This window comes from Ambystoma mexicanum, chromosome 12 (genome assembly GCF_040938575.1).
Source record: "Ambystoma mexicanum isolate Mex_15411 chromosome 12, UKY_AmexF1_1, whole genome shotgun sequence".
NCBI classification, from domain to species: Eukaryota; Metazoa; Chordata; class Amphibia; order Caudata; family Ambystomatidae; genus Ambystoma; species Ambystoma mexicanum.
Genome location: NC_090936.1, coordinates 276,517,614 through 276,535,758, shown reverse-complemented (window position 1 = coordinate 276,535,758; position 18,145 = coordinate 276,517,614). Strand labels below are relative to the sequence as shown.

Below are 18,145 nucleotides of genomic sequence, written 5' to 3'. Positions count from 1 at the left end.
AGGGTTTGCAATAAGGATCTCCAATTGTGCTCATGGTTGACTGAATGGGGGTTAGGGACTGTTAATGGTCACTTGGCCCCAGATATACCATAACCATTTGGGCGCCTCGATAATTGATTATTTTTGCATCTCTGTGAGGCTTTGGGATCAGGTACTGAGTTTTGAAGTGATTCCGGATGTGAACAGTGACCACCACCCTACTCGTCTTTGTTTTAAGGGGATATTGGGGGAGGGGGCACCAATTGACTCTGTACCATGTCTAATTAAGGAGGTGGTTACTGGTTCAAGAAGAATCAAATGGGGGACAATCAAGGAGGAGAATCTGCATTTAGATACCATATCGATGAATGTACCTTTATTACTTGATATATTGGAGGATACTACACCACCGGGGCAAATTGTGGACAAATTTGTTGAATTAGCTGGAGTCCTTTCAAAAAGATTTACGCTAGTAAATAAAGGGAAGGTCCCAGTGTCATGCAAGGGTTGGTTTGATGAGGCCTGTAGAAGTACAAAGCGAGCACTATTTCTGACAATAAAGGCCTCGACCTCTAGCAGAAGAGAGATTGCCCAGGCTAGGGCACACTACTTAGTAGAGCTAAAGAGAAGGGAATGGGAAATTGAAGGGGCATCTTGTGAGGGTTTTCCGGACGCTGCTAAATGCAATGACCAGAAGGCCTTCTGGGAGTTTGTGAAGAGGGGTCCTGGGGACGGCTTGATCAATGAGGCAAGCGGTACACATGTGGAGGAAGCAGCCTGGCTGGAGCACTTTGGGAATTTGTTTGGGGGAGAGAATACAAGGGGATGTGTAGTCCCAAGGCCCTCATGTCTAAAGCTTGGGCTGGATGATGTAACCAAGGCTATAAGTCAGCAAGCCCATAATCGTGCACCAGGCCTTGATGTGATACCAGCAGACCTCTTTCAAGACCCCGTTGATTTGTGGGCAACTCTCTTGACGGTGGTGTTTAATGCCTGCTTGGAATCAGTGAGATATCCCCCATCCTGGAAAAGGGCTATTATATTTCCTATATTTAAAAAGAGGGACTATGCAAGCCCAAGTGCCTATAGGCCAATATCATTACTGGACACCTCTTTTAAAATCTTTGGGAGCGTGTTACTGGGCCATATTGAAACCTGGTTTAAGGAACAGGCGGTTCTTTCTGATATGGAGTTTGGCTTCTGGCTGGGAGTAGGTACTATGGAGCTGAACCTCAATTTGTATCTATTGGTGGCTAACTCAGTTTTTTGTAGGGGAGAGGTGGTGTATCTAGCGTTTATGGACCTGAGCACAGCATTTGACAAGGTAAATAGGTCAAAGCTTTGGGCAGTGCTAAGGTCCATGGGTGCATCCTGTGGACATATTGAGGGTTTTGATGGAAATCCACAGTGATAATGAGTCATGTATGCGCAATGGTCCAGGTGGTCATTGCACAGCATATTTTAGGTTTGTTTGTGGAGTGAGACAGGGCTGTGTCCTAACCCCGATCTGTTTTTGCCTCAATATTAACAGTCTTTACAAGGATTTGTTAAACATATTGGCAGACTTCTTGGTATTGGGGGGGTCGGGCATTTCCGATGCTAGCATATGCGGATGACACCGTATTGCTAGCCAGGACCCTGAGAGCATTGCAGACCTTGATTAATGCGTATGCAGCATTTATGAGTAACCTGGGGTTAAACATGTACTCTACCAAATCGGCTGCAATGGCCTGCGTGGGCAGAAAACTGACAGCTCCAATGTGACCCATGACTTGTGATGGAGAAGTTATCCCCAGGGTGAAGGTCTTTGATTACCTGGGAATTAGATTTTCGGAAGCCCTCACGGGGAAGTCACATCTAACCAAACAAACGGCCAAAATGAGCCAACAAATATGGGGCATTTTTCGTTTTATGTCCCGCTGTGAGGGTCAACCGCTTGATATGGTATCCAAGATCTATGTTTCACAATCAAACGTAGTTACATTATATGGGGCCCCATTGTGGGGTTTCCAGAAGGCTGACGAGCTACAAGTTAAGGAAAATACATTTTTTAGGCGATTATTAGGACTCCCCAACTCCTCAGCGTGCCTTTTATTCACAGAGAATTGGGCCTCGAATTCTGGGAGGATCAGTGGGCATGGGCCCCCATTACTTTTTTGGGTCCGGTTCATGGATGTCATTTCACCAAAATGCCGGGGTTAGCAGAAGTGACATCACACGACCCTTGACCCCTGATGACATCACAGAAAGTGATGTCATTTGACCCCACCCATAGTGATATCGCAGGAAGCAATGGAGCACAACCTTTCACCCCTTGACAAAACAGGAAGTGGCATCACATAGCATTGTAAACTACAAAAAATATGGTTACGATATCACTATCATGTGATGTACATTTCATACAAGAATGGATCGCCATATGTATCGTTAAGATCAGTGTGTATAAGCCCATATTACCAAATTACTGTGCATGCAAGCAGACGTTCATGACCAAATGGTAATGATGTGTTATTATATAGCACTTACGCTGAAGCGCTTTATATAGAAAAAATATACACCCAATATCACCCAACCTGTGTTGGTACTCATTTATCGACCTTAGAAGGATGAAAGGCTGAGTTGAGGTGTTTAAGAACAGACTAAATCAGTGACTCACCCCCTGAAGTGTGCCTGAAATAAAACTTTAATGAGTCTGCAATTAGTCTACAGAAATCACGAAAAGCACATCATTTGGTATTCCTATTCTTTCTTATTTAGGGTCAGACTTGTGGCACTCCTGTTCTTATTTTTCTTCTTTTGTTTAAGGGGCCTGAACAAGAAAGCCAGCCACTCCAGAAGTAAAGAGCTACATGGTACTGGCCACATCCCGGGAGCTTGCATTACAAAAAAAAAAAAAAAAAAAAAAAAAACTTTTTTTTGTTTTGTTTTTTCAGAGGTCGCAGGGAGACCACAGAGGTCGCAAGGGAGACCTCAGAGGTCGCAGTTGCAACCTCTGGCGATCCCTAAATGATATCCCGTTCTGGTTGTGGGCGAATGTACATGCCTTTCTCTGTCATATTATCATTAGATCTGTGTTGGGGAGGAAAGGGTGGCAAAACATTCCTTGGCTGGATTATATAGCTAAATCCTTAGGAGAGGCCAACCTAAGTATTGTTTTTCCTCCAGCTGCTCTTCCAACTAAATCAAAGGCGAATGGTTACAAACTTGTCCTGGGTGAAGTGTTTGCTAGATATGATATGATATGATATGACATGATATGGCAGTTATAACGCGCCTATACACAAGTGTTTCAAGGCACGACGAGGCAAGGGATGCGGAACACAGGGAAGACAGACAACGATCCTACTAGGCCAGGTGCCTTTCAGATTGCACAAGTGCATAGGAAGGGAGAAGGGGAAAGTGCGAGGGGAAGTGGGAGGGAACAGTGCAGTAAAAGGATAATAGAATACATAACAATAAGTAAAGTACGGTCAACAGCTGGCAAGCGCAAGGGTAAAGGGTAAGTGCAGGCCTCAAGTGTCAAGTGCTGGTAAAGGTACTGTAGGGATACAGAAAATAACAGTCTGCAAGTGCAGGGTTGCAAGGAAGGCAGTGCAGGTGTGCAACTGGCAGGGGACGGGGCCTGGGTCCGAGATCAGAGGGTGGCTAGGTAGCCTTTGCAAAGTCAGTTTCAGCCAGGAAATCAGCAGGGGAGAGGAGGAGGAGAGCAAGCAGAAGCAAAGAGAAAGGTTTTGAGGTGCTTCCGGAACCGGAGATGGTTCTCCTCAAGGTTCAGGAGGCAGGAAGGCTGTTCCAAAGGGAGGTCCCAGTGGAAGAAAGAGATCTACCACCAACTCGTTGCTTGGAGAAGCGACTAACCCTGAGGGAGTTGGAGGTGGAAGAGTGAAGAGTAATGAGGTGAAGGTATTGAGGCCAGAATGCCTTGTGGACAATGCAGAGGGTTTTGAACTTAATCCTTGCAGCCAATGGGAGCCAGTGCAGAGATTTCAGTCCTGGAGAGATACGATCCCTGGGCTTGAGGCCAAAGGACAAGTCTTGCAGTCCTGTTCTGGATGAGTTGCAGAAGGCAGAGAGTGGAAGCAGGCAGATTAAGAAAAAGGCAGTTGCAATAGTCCAGCCTAGAGAGAACCAGAGTTCTGTAGACAGTGAGCTTCCGGGGGAAGGAAACGAAAGGAAACGAAGAATACCCCTGAGGAGGTGCAACTGGTAGTGTGACCTCTCAGAGATGTTGGAGAAAGGAGGAACGTTTGGAGTCGTGGATGACCTATAGGTTTTTAGCCTCACAGGTGGGAGGAGGAAGAGGGCCAAGAGAGGACAGCCAGAGAGTGACAGGTAAGGAGGGTGTGGGTGCGCTGATGAGGAGAATCTCGGTCTTACTGGCATTAAGGCAGAGATCATTGGCGGCACACCACTCCTGGATAGCAGAAAGACAGTCAGATATGAGAGAGGGAGAAGAGGTGGCTGAGGGTAGCCTGAAAATGAGCTGAGTTTCATCCGCATAGCACTGGAAGTTTGGGCAGAGCATGGCAATGCAGTAGGCAAGAAGTGCCAGGTCATGGTTGAACAGCCAGGGAGAGAGGTTAGACCCCTGGGGGACACCACAGTTAGAGATAGAGAGAAAGGAGAGGAAGAGAACGCTTCTGGAGTATGAACATAATTTTGTTAAACTACATGTAACGATGAGCCGGCCATTTGAGATTCAGCCCTATTTAATCTGGGGTGCACGTAAAAAAGACTGATGGTTATTATCTCGGGCAAGGTTCTTGCGAGGGAACACTGTGAACTGGAAAGGCTACCCGGGTTCAGCTGCATATGTTAATATTTTGCCAGGGTACACCGGATCCAGAGAGTGACATTCATTCCAGTTCTCAGGGAGTCTAAGATTCGGCATTACAGAGAGGCTATCTCATTTCTTTTAAGTGCAGATACAGTTTTGGTTGCCTGGGCATTACTCACCTTTCTGAATAGAGCAATGCATTTTAGAAAGGGGCTATTAAGGTTACAGGGTGAGGAATGTTGTTGAATCCTCTGTCGAGTGGCAATGAATAGGGCATATTGCGTTTAGATATGTTTTAAAAAATTGTATTGGTATTGGCAGTATGTATGGTATTTTTTTATGGTCTTTATATTATGTGACTGTTTGACGACGTACAAAGTGGTTTTTGTGCATGCTCTTAAGGGATGGGTCTAATCAACTGTATATGTTATGTTGGTTCTATGTGTTTTATGGATTTTGAAATCCAAAATAAACTTTTTGGACTGACTGACTGACTGACAATTTCTATCAAAGGAAATCATTCACTTGCACCTCTTTGGAACAGGCACAGGGGAAGATAGAATGCCCACAAGGGTTGTTATTGATGTTTCTGAGTTTTTTGTTCACACTGGTAAACTTCTGCTGTCCTACATCAATTGTCTTTCCTTTTTTAGAGATGGGAATGATTTTTATTTTTTCAAACAAAGGTATGTAGTAAAAAGAAACACTGAATGCAGGAATATATGTGATACTAGCTGCATTTAAGATAACAACATATGTTAATGTCTTTTTAACTGCCTTATTGAGGTAAAGACACAATGGATTATTTGGCCCTAGGAACACTCTATGCAGTCAAGTTATTACCATATGAAGTATTTTTAAATGATAATAACTCCAAACTTCTAAAGTCCCTTGATTGGAGCTCTGTTACTACATAGCAATGTGAGGATGTGAAGGTAATTCTAATGGTTCTATGTTCTTTCATCGTAAGGCATTTTTACGACCGCCTTTTAAACAAGGACAGAATTACGAGGACAATTTATTTTTGGGGACCCACCTAAACACCCCTCACCTATTTTTAACTATTCCTGACCCCACCAACCCCTTATCTGCTCGTTCCCACCTCCCAAAAAATGTGATAACCTTATTCGTAATTTTGCACACATTTAAAATGCAGACATAGAAATGCCTGGCGATGAAAGAACATTATACCATGTTAATCACTTAATAAAATAGCAACAGCAATTGAAGAGAATTCGAAAGAAACACGGGTCAGTTTTAAACTTAGATGGGGACTTCAATGATGCAATACAAGATATGCTATCATACGCTTTTTTAAAAAGCCAACAATATCAAGAATATGTTCCCAAATCACTTTCGGTGATTAAGGTAAAACATCAAATCAAATGTTTTTATAAATGTGGTCTGTGTGCGGCATGCGGCATGCATGTATTCTCCAAATAAAACACCACTCCTTCTATCAAAAGAACACCACCAACGTAACATTCGGAATGTCATCAATTTCAAATCGAATTACATGGTTTATAAGCTGATATGTGTTTGTAATAACATGAATATTGGGAGCACCCAAAGATTTCAAAAGGGAGAGGATTTTGGAACACACTGATGGTATTGTTGCTGTTGCTACAGAAAGGTTGAACACTGGGAGCCTCATCATGAATACATAAAGACTGATACTTTAATATTTATATGTATTGCGTATATCAAAGATTCACAATCAGAAGACACATTTGAATATGAAATGTATGAAACAATGTCTAAACCAGGACAAAGAAACAATGTATTTGTATAATAATGCACTGTTCTATTGGGAAGTAATTATGCATTGAACTATGAACTGTCTATTCTCATGTTGCCCACTGAGTTCAGGTAAAATGATCCCTGTAATTTTGAGATTAATTTGTTGTAATAATGCAATTAGTGTAGTCACATGATATGATTACTCATAGTTGATATCTTATTTTACGTTTACACATTCCAAGATGGCGATAATCCAAAGATTTGGATCACTTGGACGAATAGTCCCACTGTACAACCTTGTTGATTCAGCTAAAATATAGACAGCAGTCTTTTCTCTTCTTTTCAAAAACATCAGTGACAATGTTTCTTCACTTATTTCGGTTCCCAAATCACCCCAGGAAAGTTCATGACTTCACTTCTGGTTTAAAGGTATTAAGCAGGAAAACACATGAGTTCTAGCTATCACACTGGCTGACCAGCAATAGAATTGCTTAGTTCTAACAAATGAGAAACCATTCCACTAAGCAAGTAATTTGGAATAGCAAGTAAGGTGGGAACCAATAATATTTTAAAATTGAATGATATTGCATTTTTTATAAAGTTAATACTGATTTGAAAAATGCATTTTTAATTTTGTTTGATGTGCTATGAATTGGACCCACTGAAAAAGTTATTCAATGCCCATGAAAAACACGTTTCATATACAAATCCAAATAATATCAAAAAATAAGAATGCGCATAGACAACAATAATTTCTAGGAAGCAATTTAATTTCAATAGAATCATTTATATGAACTTAAAAATATGACTCAAAAGGAAATACACTTGATGATGTACATGTTTGTAATCAACATCTCTGTAAACCTGTATTTTAGTGAAGCACGCCTGGGGCTCATTGTTTCTGGTTAAAATGTTCCTGACATAATTAAGAATTGTGTGTGATGTTGCTGTGGTTCCACATACAGAGCTGTCTTAGACGTAACCGTTTTCCATTTAGAGATCACCTGAATTTTCTGACAAGTCTGGCATCCCTAACAACCTTCATGAGATATTGCCTAAGAAGTGTATGTGCAGAACTAGAGTGATGTTGCCTTTTCCTATAGATGGGCATGCATCTTGCGAAATCTAGTGTGGGCACCCCCACTGCACTGGGGATAGCTTTTTAGTTTGTATCCACATAGCAGAAACACATGCTACATACCTCCGTCTAAAGAGGTCTAAAAAATCCTGTATTGTGCTCCTAATATTTCAACCTTCATGTGTAGAACATACAGAAAATGTTATTCACAATGTGGGTGGGTGCAACAGCCGTTCACGTTGCTTAGAAACAGCGCTGATATACCCATCTAGGCCTGCGCTGTTAAGAAACAATGCCCTGCTAAGAACCGCCCTCCAGCGTTCCCAATATGCCAATCAGTCAAGCCCTCTCCCACGCCGCTTTCCTCACTGCTCATTCATCTCCTCCTACCACCTGTGCCATTTCCCTCCCAGACACCTGCCTGCATCTCCTGCAAGACTAGCCATGTAAATTGAGGTGAGGTCACACATGCTCTTCCTATCATGTCCACGGTGGTTATTTTGGGAGTATGTTTTTTTCTTTTTTTAAACAATGGGTCACATGTTCAATAATTGCTCTCAGAACCCCAGGTGTCCATTTAGAAAACCTGGGGTGCTAATAGCAACAATATCCGTGTGCATGGGATGTACCAAGTGGTAAGGGTTGTGGGATCCTGTACCGTGTTCCGCAGGCTGTACTGGGTGGTGAAGGCTTGGTTAGCCTTGTTAGAGGTCCCCACTGCACTCAGGTCCATGCACCCATGCCCCAGGCCATTACCACCCGTTATAGCCTGTGAATCTATGTAGTATTGCTTAATCAACTGATAAGATTGAATAAGCAGCTCTAGCGGTGAACACTTTCTTTAATAAACATGATTTCTGGTAAACATAATGGAAATTACAACTATTCAGATCACGTGCTGCCCTTCTTTTCACTCTTACCAATGTAAAAAGGAGTGTTTTCATATTTTGAATAGTCATCCAGATAAGAAAGACCCAAGGGTGTTATTGGTGTTTCTCCAATGCCCCGAAGAAGATTTCCCAGTAGCACATATATCCACATATATGTTCCAGATTCCTTTTCACAATCTGAAAAAAAATGTAATTGTTAGGACAAGCAATAATGCCAGAGGACAAGGGCAAATTTTGAACTTCACCATATTACTATGGAAACATATGTAGACACATTTCTATTTTTCAATGTAAAATGTCCTACAAAAGCTATGCCTCTCTTTGAGGAATCGTGGAACAGGGTTGGAAAAGAATGATACCCATGTTAGCTCAAGGGTTCTCAAAAGAGGTTTTAATGAGAATCCGATTTTTCAGGTATTGAGGCGCGTAGCCAGTAATGCATGAATGCGTGAGAGAGAAGACTCTCTTACATATATGGTTTTCACAGGGCAGTGATGTGTTCTCTTTGCTTTAATCATGAATGGCTGTCACTGCGCCATTTTGTGAAATCTGTAGTTTCTTTACATTGCATTTTGATGTGCCTGCACGTAGGCCATTGCAATACTCCAAGCAGTAGTTGATCTGGGATGTAGCCAGCAAAGCTCACTTTCCAAAGTCAGGTATGGACAAATTTTGCATAACAGTTTATTTATATATATATGCAAGATGACCTGATGGAGTCTCTCTGTTTGATGAAGGTCATTTGTGCATCAAAATAAACCTCCAATGTCTTGAGATACGGAACTACCTTAATATTACAACCTGAGATGAAAAAATAGAGGAACTAGGTGAGTGTTTTTTTAGCCTAGGGCTGGAGCCAACAATAAGGAGCTCTGTTTTACTGTTGTTCAAGGCAAGTAAATTGATGGCCATCAACGATTGCACAATCAAGTAGATGTTACTTATGGCTTTGGAATCATCAGCATATATGTTTGACAATTTAAGAGGAATTTGATGTATAGTTGGTATATAATACGCCGATGTTATCAAGGTGACCGAAAAGGGATCTCACGTATATGTTGAAAAGTGTTGGCGCAAGGCAGGATCCCTGCGGGACACCACACTCAAGTGCAACAGGACAAGAGTGTGAGTAGGTCGCTGCCACTCTCAATGAATTAGGACCCAAAAAAGATTTAAACCAGGAAAACGAATTTTCAGAGCAGTTTGCTATCTCCATAAGTCTCTTAGTTAAATGAGAATGGTCGACCAAGTTTAAGGCTGCGGTCAGATCTAAGAGAAGGAGGAGTGCAGTGTGTCCATCATCAATGTTGGTGATGTTTGCTTAAAGCCGACTCTGTGCCATGGTGGGCTCTTAAATATGATTGCCAATGTCCAATGATATTATATGATTAAAAGTATTCCTTCAGTTGTATATAAGCTACTCAATGTAAGATCTACATGATAAATGGCACATTTGTGATGGGCGGATCCAGGTGGTTTTTTTTTAGCAGAGAAGTAGTCCATGACTCCTGAAAGGATACATTGATCGTCTGCGGGATGGAGGGTAGCCGAAGGTCTATGCGTTCCTTTAGTTTTGTAGCCGACAGGTATCACCAATACAGGATGTGAGTTTAAGGATAGTGACAATTGTATGCATTTCCTCCTGACGGAAAGAAAAGAGGGGGATATTATTTGGCATTGCCCTGAAACTAATAGCAGGCTCAAATGATTCCATAGCAGCCTCATTAAGCAGAGTTCTGCGTAGATCTATCGCTTGTTTGTGCTTTGTCACTTTGTCCATAAGTTCATCCTGCATTCCCTGCCACCCAGCACCTGACTTTCGAACTCATTGAGAATGGCAAAGAGCTTATTGTGAACATGACTTGGCATTTACTATTGTGTCAATTGTATGAACATTTCTTTGCAGCGAGAATTGCTTGCTTGCAATCCATTACTGAGGATTTGTAAGTTAGCAGCAATTCTTCACCTGGGTTTTGCCCCATGCTCTTTCTGCTTGTCTCTTAATTTAATTATAACATTATTGAACCATACCTTTTTACAGGTTTCGGCTTTTGTACTTTTTAATATAATAGGTGCAAGTGTATTCATCGGAACATCCAGCATCTGTTGAAGGTGTTCAGCCGTAGCCCTAACATCTGACCAGCCGGGAATGATCGGGAGCATGGAAGCTACTAAGTGAGCCATAAGCACAGGAGTTAACCCACAGGCAAGAGTTCCTGGGATGATTACCTCAGTTGCTACAAGGGTGGTTACCTCACTGAGCCAAGTCTCTGTGATAGCTAACAAATCAATATTCTGCTCAGTAATGAAGTCCACTATCTGTAGTGCATGCACAACTAAAGAACCAGTGTTTAACAGTGAGTACTCCAAAGTATATATTTTGATGGCTGATGATGAAGTGCTAGTTGAAGGGTCTTTGCCTCCGACTTGTATGATAGTACTTATGTCAACCACATGAGTCGTATTGTTTGTATTACTAGTACGAGCTGTTATGGGGCCATATGGCTCCCTTTCAAGGTAGTCTCTGCCCTTAAATTCTCCTCCTCAGCATCAATAGGGAGCAGGTTAGGTGGTACTAAATCTAATTCCCTCTGGAAGTGATTTCTCAATGTATAATTGATAGGCTGAGTAGTCTGAATAAAGGTGTTCATGATATTAGGCGGCGGATTACTTTTACTGATAGGGTGGACAAACAGTGTTATCGGGCCGGACATGGTATTGCTACCAAGATCCACGCTTAAGTATTTCTCTATAATGTTCTGCGTTTTGGATTGAGCACAAAGGGGAGGGGTTGCCGTACCGGTAACAGGCTTGGAAGACATCATGGGTGGGGACTAGCAAAGAACGCCACCAAATACTGAGAAATCAGGCACAAGAGAGCACAAAGTATACAAAATATATTAATAAGCAGGGAAAATACCTGTCACCCCCAGGCACAACCATCAAAACCAGTGTGTGCCTGACTAAAATGCCGGCGTTGACGTGCCACTGGGCCTTTTTAACTGCTTTCTGAAGCCGGGGCAGTTGGGTAATGTAGTTACCACACCCTAATAGTTAAAATGGTCCATTTAAAGTGTGCAGTAAAAGAAGAACATAAAATGAAAATGCAGCGAGCTAAGCTCTACTAGCGAACGTGTAGCAGATCAAAGTAAAGCAATTGAGCAAAATAAAATCAAGCAATTTAATAGCGTACTTTAAAACAATAGAATGAGTTAAAATAACAATCCTCCTATAATACACACACACTGCAAATCAGTGTGCACATACCTACCTCAGCCTTTTTAACTGCTTCATGGAGCCGGGGCAGATGGGCAATGTAGTTCCCACAGCTCAGTTGAAATGGTCAGTTTAAAGTGTGCAGTGAAAAAAGAAAATACAATGAAAATGCAGCGAGCTAAGCTCTACTAGCGAACGTGTAGCAGATCAAAGTAAAGCAATTGAGAATGATCCAATCAAGTAATTTTTTAAAAGTGTACTTTTAAACGATAGAATGACAGTTTAAATAACACTGCTCCTACATTACACACACAGAGCAAAATGATGGAGCCGTTACTGTTTTTTTTTTTTTTTTTTTTAAGTTTTAGAGCAGTACTTGTGCTGATGGAAATCTAAAACCCTTTGTCAATCATGTGTTTTGGCTGTAAGTCAACATGCTTGAGTTTTTAATATTCCTTTATCGAACTGTGATTATATCAATTGCAAGCATTACCCCTATTTAATTACTGCCATTTAACGTTGATTCCTTTCATTTTAAATATTTTATCAGAGAAATAGTTAACAGTTATTCCAATTGAATATCAAAATATCCCTGCCTCCTTCAAATCTGCAACTCTGTTACTCGTATTGAAAAAACCCTCTGCTGACCCAAACATCCCAGTAAACTAATGCCCAGTTTATTCAAGGATGTCATTGCACCAAAATGCCCGTGGTATCGGAAGTGACATCACATGACCCTTGACATCAAAGGAAGTGATGGCATTTGACGCCATCCCGAAGTGACATCATGGGAAGCGATGGCACATGACCTTGCACCCCTTGAAAAACAGGAAGTGACACACAGAGCATTGTTCCTAAGTACACTATGAAAAATATGGTTACGATATCACAGTAATGTGATATAGATTTCATACAAGAATGTATCACTGTATGTACCATTAATAACAGTGTGTATAGGCCCATATTACCAAATTACTTTGAATAGAAGCAGATGTCCAAGTGCAAGTGATAATGATGTGTTATCATATAGCACTTATCCTTAAGCACTTTAAATAGAACAAATAGACATACAGTATAACGCAACCAGTGTTGGTACTCCTTTATCAACCTCAGAAGGATGAAAGGCTGAGTTGGCCTTGCCGGATTCAAACCTGCAACCTTCAGATCACACTCTCATGCCAGCAGTGAGCGCTCAACCCACTGACCTATAGTAAAATTAGCAATTACATGTCTGAAAGTTCTCAAAGTCAGAAAAAAAAATTACACTCTGTAGTGGATTCCATTAAACTGCTAAATCATATTTCACAGCAGATCCGTTCATCTGCACGTCTGGTGCAAACTTGGCCACATAAGCCTGAGTGGATCTACTCTTCAGGCTTCAGAGGTTGGCAAAATACATACCATTGGAAGGGTTCGTAACCGTGTATTACCGTATTTAGAGTAGTGTAGGGAAAGCAGCACACTCACATGTCATCCCGTACTCTGGGCACTCGTTACCTCATACATGCAAACAAACATCCTGAACAGCATGCCATGGAGATGGGAAAGATTGACACATTACAACAAAACATTAATTGTGGCACAATGAAATCAATGGCCACTTTATGTGCTATGGTCAAACATTTCTACACTGTACACAAGCTGTTAGGCTCATGGATTTTGTCAAGTGACCGAGGACACTGAGATGGAATGCCTTGTGATGACCGTAACAGAGACAACAGCAGAAAAACATGCTATAACTGCAACTTGTGAAAAGCAAAATACAGAGTCCAATGCTTATTCTATTCTAAATGCTTTTTGGATGTTTATGTCTGCATTGTAAATTTGAGGTGTTTATGAACAGGCTAAATCAGTGACTCGCCCCCTGAAGTGTGCCTGAAATAAATGGTTAATGAGTCTAGTAATTATTGTACAGAATTCCAGAAGACGCATTATTTGTTATTCTTATTCTTTCTTATTTAGGGTCACTGCTCAAAGTGTTACACTTGTGGAACCCCCTGATTTTTGTAAGAGGCCTGGACAAATAAAGCAAGCTACTCCAGAAACAAAGAGCCACATGGCAATGGCAACAGCCCAGGATCTTCAATTTTGGAGAAAAAAAAGTAAATAAAAAAATACATACATTTTTTAAAGGAATGCAAGTGAGACTACAGGGGTCGCAAGGGAGACCCCGGGGTTGCAGGTTCCACCCCTGGTGACCCTCAAATAACATCCCTGAGTCTCTTCCCTTCCCCATAATTCAAAAGTCCTTGAACAGGTCATCTTTGAACAGATCATTAAGAAGCTTGAGGATAAGGGACTTGGAGATCCACTTCAATCTAGCTTCCATAGTACACACTCCACAGATACTGCACTCATGCATGTCTCAATTTTTCTCTTTAATACCCACCACTCCAAACTCTCTTCTATACTGATTCTTTTTGACTTTTCTGCTGCTTCAGACTCTGTCAGCCACTCCTCTCTCCTTACTCTCGAGGAGCTTCAGTTTCGCAGATCTGCACTTGCCTGGATGACCTCCTACCTGGAAAGTTGATCCTTTAAAATCCTGCTGAACAGGTAAACCTCGGACCTCACCCCTCTCCCTGTTGAGGTCCCACTGCATCAATCATTGGACCTCTACCCTTTGACTTCTATACCTCTGCTCTAGAAAGGCTTGTCTCATACTTTGGGTTTCGCTATCACATTTTTGCTGATGACACTCAAATATTGTTCTTATTTTCCTCCATCACCCCAGAAATCTCAGAACAGAATACAAACTTTCTCACTGCTATTCGCCACTGGATGGCTCTCAGCTAACTCATGCGGAACTCTTTAAAAACATGAGTCATCTTTCTAGTGGCTTCCAATGCCATCTCTAACCTCTCCTCTCCAATCTCCTTCCCGCTGGCTCTTCTTGCTTCCTATCCTACAGCTCCCAATTTGGGGTTCTCTCTGATGGTGACCTACAACTTCAACAATTTATCACTACCTTTGCCTCTGCTGCTAGTATTAGCCTCCTACACATTCAGGAAATGAGTCCTTCTCTTATTTACCACTGTACAAAAACTCTAATGTCCACTCTTGTGCTCAGCAAATGTGAGTTCTGCGGGACCTCCATATGCACTGTTTCCTCCTTCTAGACAAAGTTCTCAACATTGCTACGCACACTGGGTGCAACCTACACAGAGCCTTGCTGACTTCTGCCTACCGACAACATGCTAGTTGGCTCTCCATACACAATTGCTATCTTTTGAACTTCTTTCTCCAGGTCTACAAAGCTATCAATGGTCTTGCTCCTTAGTACCTGCCTGATTGTATCTCATTTTACTAACCATATCATTTCCTCAGATCCTCCTCCCCACTCTACCTCAGCGTCCCATACCATGCCTGTGGCTCCACTCACTTATGCTCTTTCCTCCTAGTCGCCCCTTCACTGGAATACAATGCCTATAACAATCAAAGCCAACACAAATGCAGATCTCTTCAAAGCTAAACTTAAACATCATCTACTTGCTAAAGAGGGGGTTATCCTTGCCCTCTCCCCCATCCTCCCTACCACTGTCTCCAGTGTCACTTAGCATGTGTAATTTTGTATATTTAAATAGTACTCCTCTTTAGTTTCAAGCACTTGCCCCGTTAGGTTAATGTTATTTTTTAAATTGACCTGCTCTTTCTTGTATATTTGTGTCTGTTTGTTTTGTCCCTGGTATATATGTCCCACTTTTTGCCACCCTCATAAACATGCTCACCACCTGTTTTCACGTTTATGCTATTGTACATGCACCCTTCGTGGGAATTCCTCTGCAATCCGTGAATGTGGTCTTTTAACTTCTTTTAACTTATTTCTGTTCTAAATGAACATCCCTCTTCTTGAAATAAATATAAATATTGGGCCAATTAACTAAAGCCAATTACACATGCCCCCTTGCTTTAATTGGCATGAAGTGATATGCAAAGTCCAACGTCACAAACAAAGGTAACTTGTGTGTTCCCCACTCTCTATATGCATCTGCTTCCTACTCCCAAATTCCCTAATTCCTGCATGCCAGTAAGTCCCTCTTTTTCTTGCATTTATGGATTTTCCTTGGTGCCTCTTTGTCCCCTAGTGCCTCAGTCAATTCATATTTCAATGAGTGAAATGATTATGTTGAGACTTTGAATGCAAAGTAAACTAATGAGGGTATCTGAATTGTAGTCGATCTCGCACATGGAACTGTGTGAATGAAAGAGTTTGAAGGAAGATAAATCTGTTGCAGGGCAAAAAAAGGGGGGATTAACGGCGGTCTCATCTGTTATCAGAAAGTCAGGATGGCCAAAAAGTATTGTAAAGCTTGTTGCTTTGATATTGGGTGCTCCCCCAAATAATTATTGAAATTGGCAGGCAAGGTTTAGTTCTTTGATGTAAAGCAATACTTTTTCAATAAAAAAAAAACATAGTTTATTTGCATGGAACAAGTATCATTTTTCATGCCAGCAGATCTGTTGAGGAAAGCTAAGCTATAACAGCAAACAACGGTTTGTTAACTGATTTCTACAGAGCTTCTGTTACGTTGTTGGACATGAAGTCATGAAAATCATGCCAAAAATGTGGTATTTAATGCTTTTTTCAGAAGTCAAATACATGCTTACATTGTTTGACGCAAAGGGCTCTAGCAACAAAATAAATAGGAGACACATGTTAAATAGGAAGACAGGAAAACTTGTATTACCTTCTGCTATTCAAGTCCAAGCACAAAAAGGAAAATGAAGCACTGAAGCAATTGGCTTTGTAAAAATGTACCTCTTCATCTTCAAGCATGTGGGAATTAGTCCCGAAAATCATATCCCAACTTAAACTAGGGATACCAGAGAAGAAGCTTTAGTTAACCACGTAATAAGATGTGTATCCTGGAACACCAGACGGTATAGTTCTTTCTGTGATGACCCCAAAAATGTTTATGTTATGCAAAGTTTTGAACTGATAGTGTTCCAGGGAACTTTGACTTTGGACGCCCTAGGTCTAGATGGTTTTGCCTTATAGCAGCAGATCGCAATTAGAGGTGATAGGGGCCGACCAAGTGGCGGTCTCATGATTGTATGTAGCAACCTCATTTTTCCAGTGTCAACTCTGCTTTCAAATGATATCCAGGGTATCTTGGTGGTCACACTGCATTCCAGAGGAGATATCAGTGAGGCTAACTGGATTTTAGTCAATATATATTGGAACACCTGGTCAGTTCGATTGATAGATTTCTTGCAAAACCTTTCTGTACTTCTGGTGGACTTTTCAGTGCAATTTCCTTTGGAAGAATTAATCATAATGGGGGATTTTAATTCCCAATGCAGTTCATCTACATTGAATGTATCTCGAAACCAATGCAAAAATAGAAATGGTTTGGCATGGTGTAACCTTATGTCTGATTGGGACCTGAGGATGCCTAACGGTAATATCCAAGGTGATATCTCAAGTGCCCATACCTGGCAAAGAGGATCTGCAACCCTGACGATTGACTATATGTTTGTTTATAAAACTATCTTTGATAGCTGTTGTAAATTTATTGTGACTGAGGGAAATGTAGATGATCGATGTATGTTGGAATCTACCTTTAATCTTGTATTGAGGGAGCTGACACCCCTCTATACTCAAGAAATCGCTGTAAATCATGCAGGCAATCGTGTTACGAGATTTGAAAGGGTTGGGCATAATCTCACTAATTGATTGGAAACCGTCACCAAAGATTTACCAGAACAATAGCTGTTGAAATATTGCGAGCCCTTAGTTTTTAGGGAGTTTCTCTGGGATCTAGACTCTCCGGTTACTGGCTCACTTAAACAAAGCAAGACCCGTAAGCATTTATTTGATACATTAATTCAAGCAAGGAAAAGATATAATAGGCATCAGAGGTCCCTATTAAAGAAAACTACAGTGGACCCCAAAAATCTTGAAAATAAAATTAGAGTAGTAAATAACAACTACAGAAACTGGATGCGGTCCCACAGATTTATGATAAAGCACAGAGAGGGAGAGGAGATGTTAAAGGCTGTCTGTTTGAGAAACTCGAGAAACTTCTGGTCTATTGTTAGTTCTATGAAAATGTCCAAAACCCATTCACAAGATACTATAATCCAGGAGCAGACTTGGATAGACCACTTTTTGATAGTATATGGATCTCCAGACTCTCAGGAACCTACATTAGAAATAGACTCAAATTGGTTACTGAATTATACACATGAAGATATTGAAACCCTAATGAAAAAATCATCTGTATCTAGGGCAGCGGGTCCTAACGGATTTAGCAACGTAGTTCTAAAGTTGCACCCGGAACTGTAGGGGCGAGAGTTTTGAAGTGATTGTTTGATAACATAATTACTAGCAGAAGTATCCCAGAGTCTTGGAGAAACTCCATTATAATTACTATATAAAAAAGGGAACCGCTTAGCGGCTTCCAACTATCCCACCATATCTCTATTAGATGCTGATGGAAAAATCTTTTCAGGACTAATATT

The 18,145-nt window shown here is 41.3% G+C and overlaps 1 protein-coding gene across 1 annotated transcript in view; it reads right to left on the bottom strand.

Moving 5' to 3' along the window:
- Positions 1–18,145, bottom strand: part of LOC138513506 (solute carrier organic anion transporter family member 1C1-like) — a 503,198-nt gene that overhangs the window by 249,235 nt on the left and 235,818 nt on the right. The window contains exon 6 of the mRNA XM_069628421.1: positions 8,495–8,641. Within this exon, the coding sequence (XP_069484522.1) occupies positions 8,495–8,641 (147 nt within the window). The remainder of the gene's footprint in view (positions 1–8,494; positions 8,642–18,145) is intronic.